Source organism: Atta cephalotes (assembly GCF_000143395.1).
Source record: "Atta cephalotes unplaced genomic scaffold scaffold00038, whole genome shotgun sequence".
Taxonomy (NCBI): Eukaryota; Metazoa; Arthropoda; class Insecta; order Hymenoptera; family Formicidae; genus Atta; species Atta cephalotes.
Genome location: NW_012130102.1, coordinates 1,203,812 through 1,211,019, shown reverse-complemented (window position 1 = coordinate 1,211,019; position 7,208 = coordinate 1,203,812). Strand labels below are relative to the sequence as shown.

The following is a 7,208-nucleotide window of genomic DNA, read 5'->3' as shown; positions in this document are numbered from 1 at the left end:
ATATATATATATATATATATATATATATATATATATATATAAGTTCAACATCTTAACATCAGACCATAGTGGCGCTTCGTATTTAAAATAATGTATCTAACATAAACGGTCTTTCCAATCTTATTATTGTTCAATATCATTGCAAAAAAAGAAAACAGTTTAAAAATAAATATTGTAATTAAGATTTCAAAACTTTGAAAAGAAACATTAATTTTCTTGAAAAAACTGCGTGAAAAACAAAATAAATGAGACTAATAATAAATAGCAATAAATAAAAACGAAAAAAAGCTTTTTAAAATATTGGCTTTTTCTATTAATTCCTGTTAAAAATCTCTCAATTCGAGAAAATAGAATTTAATTTGCAGCTTTAGATCCCGCAAAACCCTTGTTCGATTCGAAAGGACCGGGAGAAAGAATAGATCGATCAGATGCAGCTCGGGTGCAAGTAATTCACACGAGTATTCTGGGTTTGGAAGAACCGATTGGTAATGCCGACTTTTATCCGAACGGTGGCAAAAGCCAGCCGGGATGCGGTATAATTGGTAAATAAAGCTTGCTATCGAATGCCGAAATCAACATTGCTAACTCATTAATTAACACGCTAATTAATTCACAGCACTCACATGCGCGCACGCGAGGTCTTACGAGTATTACGCTGAGTCCATCTTGAATCCCACGGGCTTTCGCGCTGGGAAAGTGTTCATGGGTGGACCATCCCTCGATCCAAAGTACAATGTCATCGTAATACGAATAGTTCATTCTTTTTGGAAACCCTGCATCACCTATTATCCATCTATTATTCATCGTGCAAGTTGCGAGATGTTAATTGATTCATTTATTATTTGTGTCATTTTCAGCGCATGTGGAGAGTACATTTTGAAGACTGCCAAAAAATCACCATTCGGACTCGGATAACAGAACAATAGTTATTTATTTTTAAATTGTATATACATCTATTAAAATAAATTTTTTACAAATATTCTGAATTCTCTTGAATGATTTATCATGGAATAACATTTCGTTCATGACTCAATGTACACAGTTTCCTTTTAAAAATATCTAATAAAATTCAATTATTAAAAAATCATAATAAAATTTTCAAGTAATATTTTATACCACAGCAAATATATACTCCATGTAAAATTTTTTAAAAATATTCTAAACAATTTAAAGTATTTAAAATTACATTTCAGATTACAAGTCTTTTAATAAAGATCTAATAAGATTTAATAAAGATTTAATAAAGATTATCAAAAGTTACAAGCAGTCTTTTCTATAAATATACAGGATATCCCGAAATTCGCGAATTAATATATCACAGTAAGAAAGTCTCAAAAAAATAAGTTATAAAAGTAAATTTTGTTTATTATAAACAAATTTTGTCATTTATCCTTTTAAGTAGTAAAGTAAAATATAAAGGTTAAAAACTATTATTCGGAATGTTAAACATTTTATAACAAGTTTTTACAATTGATCAATTCTACATTACGTACAAATTACCCTGTAATCTATAATTGGTTTTTAATTTTTAAATGGCCTCGATTAACTGTAATCTATAATTTCTGTTTAACCTTATGTCTCAAAAGTATTGCTCAGAATAATAAATAGTAGATTCTTTTATAACTTATTTTTTCGAGAACTTTATTGCTATGATATTTTGATTCGTGAATTTTGAGACCTATATGCTAACATCCTGTAACTGTAATCATAAAATGTCTGGGATTAATCTTTTTTTTTTAATGACACATTAATTGATTCTTGTTAATCATCGGCTTATCGAAGACATTGTGAAATATCTGTTGATAAGTTACAAAAAATCGCCCACAAACGGAATTCTTCAACGTGTGTCACGAATTGTGTCGACTACTCGAGAAGATGGTTCCACCAGCGATTACAATCCGTACATAAAAGATCATTATTCTCAAATTTTACAGTTGCGTATTCACAAAGACAATATTGTTTCTTAAATGCTAACATGGTAATGTCTAATATTGATGTTTGATAATGTTGATATTAGATCTGTAACTAATCGAGTTGCATTAGCGAAAAAAACTATTCTTTTTCGATCTCGCATCTTCGTGTGTCAAACAAAATTATTCTTTATACAATTACATAGTATTCATATCAGAAAAATTGTCTTTTTATTGAAGTTGCATCATACTTCCTCAATTACTATATTATCGTTGTATCAACAAAAAAATTCTTATTTTATCACGCCGTTAGATTTCAGAACACTTGAAATTATCAGAATAAAAGTTCTGTTTATACTACTAGCGTTATTTATTATTAATTATTTATTATTATTATTAGGTGTACAACTTTGCTTCCGCCGTTTTCCTATAGATGACTTTAGCGATAAGTGGTGGTCGAAATAAATAGATCATAGACGTCATACAATAAACTTGAGCATCTGTCAATATACATAACCCCATAGAAACATTAGTCGATTTGTGTCTGCATCATAAAGTTATTCTCGATTGAAAATGTCAGTTTACGAGCCAAATTCTCGTCATTTGCGAGAGGTTTTAATTTTTTGCTTCAATATGAAGAAATCTGAGGCTCATCGAATGCTCTCAAATACTTATGGTGAAGCCGCTATTAGTGAAAGAACGTGAGTTTCAACGCTTCAAGAACGGTAATTTTGACGTCCAAGGTCATGCTCTGTATTTGATGGGACCAGCTCGGTGTAGTGTATTATGAACTGTTAAAACCGACTGAAACAATCACAGGCGATCGGTATCGAACGCAATTGATGCGTTTGAGCCGAGCATTGAAAGACAAACGGCCGCAATACAACGAGAAACACGATAAAGTGATTTTGCAGCATGACAATGCACAACCCCATGTTGCGAAAGTGGTCAAGACATACTTGGAAACGTTGAAATGGGAAGTCTTACCCCACCCGCCGTATTCTCCAGACATTGCTCCCTCTGACTATCACTTGTTTCGATCAATGGCACACGGCCTGGCTGACCAGTACTTCCGGTCTTATAAAGAAATAAAAAATTGGATCGATTCGTGGATAGCCTTGAAAGATGACCAGTTTTTTCGACGCGAGATTCGTACGCTATCCGAAAGATGGGAGAAAGTAGTGGCCAGCGATGGACATTACTTTGAATCATAAATGTATAAGTTTTTTACAATAAAGCCTCGAAAAAAAAACGGCGGAAGCAAAGTTGTACACCTAATATTTATTAGCGTTATATTTGAAACAATTTCTCTCGAAGAAAAAAGATATTGATTATAATCATTACTTATTATTTACAACCTTTTTTAAATTAATCTCCATTCAAATTTGACTGACGCCTGATTTATATTAGCTATTGGTATCATGACTTATTGATTACGCCATTGAATAAATATTACATTAACTTATATCTTTAACATCATGTAAAAATTAAAATTACTTTGAAAATGATCGCTTCGATCGTAATTACATTAAAGCACCTAAAGAATTAGTGATCTTTGAATTTTGCAATTAAGTATTTGTAGAAAAAAAATTAAAATCGTAGATTTGCGATTAGATATTCGAGAAAAACAAATGTTAAGATATGTGATAATTAGATAGATTTGTGATAATGAAAGAAAAATTATTTTTAAATTGCGTAAAAGTCTGCACCATATTTAATTTCATCTTTGAGAAATATTTTAAATAAATCGACAGATGCCTTCTACTTGCAGTATATCCTTCTTTATTGACGTACATTGCGACGAATCTTAATTACACGAATGATATCAACGAATCTGAATTCATACTGAACATATTCAATACAATCTATAAAGACGCGCAAAAAACCACATTCCATTTATACACTCGGTAAGTACATCTGAAATACTGATGCAATATCGTTAATTATTACTTCCACATTAAACTCATCCTCTCTAGAAACAATCCAGAAATTGAATAATAATAATAATAATAAGCTATTCATCGATCTGGATAGTATTAAGAAGAGTTTTTGGAATCCTGATCATCCTACTCGACTGATCACTCATAAATGGAAAGGAAACTGCAATTCAACCATTTGTACTGACATTCGAGACGGTATAAAATCATTATAAATCCCAGTTATTTTTGAATCCTGTTCTGGATCTTTAATACAATATAATTTTTATTTCTTTCTCCCTTCCCCAACCCCTTTCTCCCTTTCTTTGCCCCTTCCTACACCTTATTTGTAAATTTTATATATTTTGTCTTTTATCTCGAATTTAATATTCTTTGATTTCTTAACTCTTCCCTTCTCTTTCTAAAAACATAGCTCTTATATTTAACCCTTTATATTTAATTTTCTAATTTTCTAAAATATTTTTTTTACAGTTTCTCAAACTTAATTTAGATATGTAATATCCTTATTTAAGCTTAAATTACTTTACTGTCTCGATTCATGGCAATTAATTTACATTCTAACAAACAATGTTATCACGTTAACATCCTTAGCTTATCTCAATGTTGGGGATTACAATATCATCCTGATAGACTGGCGAGCAGCAGCCAATCATTTGTATTCAAAATCCGAGAGGTACGCCAATTGTGTCACAATACGTAGCCCTTTTGATAGATTTCCTAGAGAACAATGCAAGTCTCGATCCTGATAGAACCACAATAATCGGATATTCATTGGGAGGGCATATCGCCAGTCTCAGCGCTCATTTTGGGAATGGCAAGATCAGGGAAGTAATTGGTAAGTCCAACGACGAAGCTTTCGATTCCCTCTGTAACTATCTTAATCCTAAATTGAAACAAATTTCTCATTTACAGCTTTAGATCCTGGAGGACCTTGTTTCGAGTATAAAGAACCAGGAGAAAGAGTGGATAAAACGGATGCGATTTTAGTCCAAGTAACACACCTGCATAAAATATATGAGCATAAAATCAGTGATCGGCACTTCCGATTTTTATGTTAACGGCGAGGAGCAATCAGGACGCGGTCGGATCAGATGGATCGGTAGATAAAGTTCATTAATATCAGTTAACATTGATTCATTAAGTTTAAAAAATAATTAATTCCTCCATATTCGCAGGCAATTTAATGGCAATAACATGCGCACATGCGAGCTCTTGAGTACTACATCGAGTCCATCCTGAATTCTAGAGGCTTTCGCACCGGAAAGGTGTTCATGCGTGGACCATCTCTCGATCCAAAGTGAGTTTTAATATAAAATAAACATTCTTTTTTTTTTAAACGAAGCATCATCCATTGTCCACTTGTGTAAGTTGACTAAAGTTGTTGTAAAAAAACAATTAATTCATTCATTGTTTGTGTCACTTGCAGTGCATGTGGAGTACGTTCTGGAGACTGCCGAGAGATCATCATTTACACTCGGATAGCAATATGGATAACAGAACAAACACTATTGTTATATATTTAATATTTTTTAATTATTTTTAAATTATACTCATGTAGCACATGAGCTTACAACAACATTGCTGCAATGTTTGTCATGTTAACGCAATTATTGCTGAGACATTAATAATGTTGCTGTAATATTGCTGGAATGATCTATGCTGTAGGGCATATGTGTTAAAAAATTACGAATGTTCTGAATCTCTTTGAATGTTAATGAAATGATCAACATTTCCTTCATGATTCAATACTGTTTAAATCATCACAGTTTAATTGCATCTCACTTCGTTGAGTTTCAATGATTACTATATTATCAATAAAAAAACTTTTACTTTATCATGCCATTAGATATCAATATAATTAAAATTATCAAAACAGAAGTTTTGTTTATACAAGTTAAAAAGGAAATACTCATAAATCAGTAAACAATAATAATGCTAATCAAAGCCAAACAAGGTAAACGCATACAATTAAATTTATTAGTGTAATAGTAGTGTAACGAAGTTTCCAACATTTTGGATCCTTCTCTTTGTCTCCGATGATAGATGACATTGTATTACTAACATTCTATCCGAAACTGTTTGTCTCGAAAAAAGGATATCTGATTATAATCATTAATTATTTTTTGCAAAGTTTTTAAAATTAGTTTTAATTTTTTAATTAATTAATTTTAATTATTCATTTAAACGTGACGTTATGTAATTTATGATGCCTATCGATATTAACGATAACTTATCAATCATACCGAGTAGATAGGTATAGGTGTCTATCGACGAAGTATAAAAGAAAATGTTATATACAATCCTTAATATAACTTGTGAAAATTACTTTCAAGATGGTTACTTCGCTGGCAACTACATTATGTACGTAAAATATTAATTACTTTCGTAATTAAAATTTTCGCAATTAAGTAGTCGTGGAAAAAAAATTAAAATTTTGGACTTGCAGTTACATCCGTGAAAAGATTTTCTTAAAATTGCATTTCCATAAAGAAAAAAATATTCTGCATAAACCTATTCAATTTCATCTTACGATTCTTACAATTAGAGAAATATTTTAAACGGATATCTTTTATTTGCATAGTATATCCTTCTTTATTGGTGTCCATTGCGACAAATTTAAACTATACAATTGTCATCGACGATCATGGAATACCAAATCTAATCGATACGAACAAACCTAAATTTACACAAGTAGATCTCAAAGAGATCGATGAATCCGTGCAAAAGACCACCTTCTATTTGTACACTCGGTAAGTATGTGTTTGAAATATTAACGCAACATTGTAATTACAAAAAAAATATCGCTTCTAAATGAATCTTTTCTTCTCTAGAAACAATCCGAAAATTGGACAGCAGCTAATCATCAATGATATGGATAGTGTAAAGAAGAGTTTTTGGAATCCTAATCATCCCACTCGATTCATCACTCATGGATGGCACGGAAATTGCGATAGAGGTTGCACCCAGATTCGAGACGGTATAGAATTATTATTAATCTTAATTATTTTTGGATTCTTTCTTTTTTGGATCCTTGATCTAATTTTCAACAACATATTAAGTGAAAATCGATTGAGAAATGTTCGACATACCAAATAAATATTTTATTCGGTCAAAGTGGGATCTTGATGCATAATAATAGTATAAATTTCTTTTAAATGTAAATTATCCGCACACGGAATAAGGAAGATCCAAGTTCACATAGTTCAGCTTCAGTCTATTGCGTCGATTGCGTTCAAAGAACGACAAATATATATATATAATCAGTGCAATTTATGAGATTAAAACAAAAAAACAAAAAATATTATTAAACAACAAGACTCACTTTCGAATAATATATTTATTTAATTCTCTCTCTCTCTCT

General features: G+C 31.0%; 3 protein-coding genes across 3 annotated transcripts in view; 2 read left to right on the top strand and 1 right to left on the bottom strand.

Moving 5' to 3' along the window:
* The window catches only part of LOC105621902 (pancreatic triacylglycerol lipase-like), a 3,112-nt gene extending 2,197 nt beyond the window's left edge, over nt 1-915 (top strand). Inside the window, exons 5-7 of the mRNA XM_012203339.1 lie at nt 366-542; nt 617-728; nt 858-915. Coding sequence (XP_012058729.1) covers nt 366-542; nt 617-728; nt 858-915 — 347 coding nt within the window. The remainder of the gene's footprint in view (nt 1-365; nt 543-616; nt 729-857) is intronic.
* The window catches only part of LOC105621905 (26S proteasome non-ATPase regulatory subunit 1), a 58,874-nt gene that overhangs the window by 37,927 nt on the left and 13,739 nt on the right, over nt 1-7,208 (bottom strand). The gene's annotated exons all lie outside the window — the stretch shown is intronic.
* Nucleotides 6,181-7,208, top strand: part of LOC105621903 (pancreatic lipase-related protein 2-like) — a 2,417-nt gene continuing 1,389 nt past the window's right edge. Inside the window, exons 1-3 of the mRNA XM_012203340.1 lie at nt 6,181-6,208; nt 6,429-6,597; nt 6,679-6,824. Of these exons, the coding sequence (XP_012058730.1) occupies nt 6,181-6,208; nt 6,429-6,597; nt 6,679-6,824 (343 nt within the window). The remainder of the gene's footprint in view (nt 6,209-6,428; nt 6,598-6,678; nt 6,825-7,208) is intronic.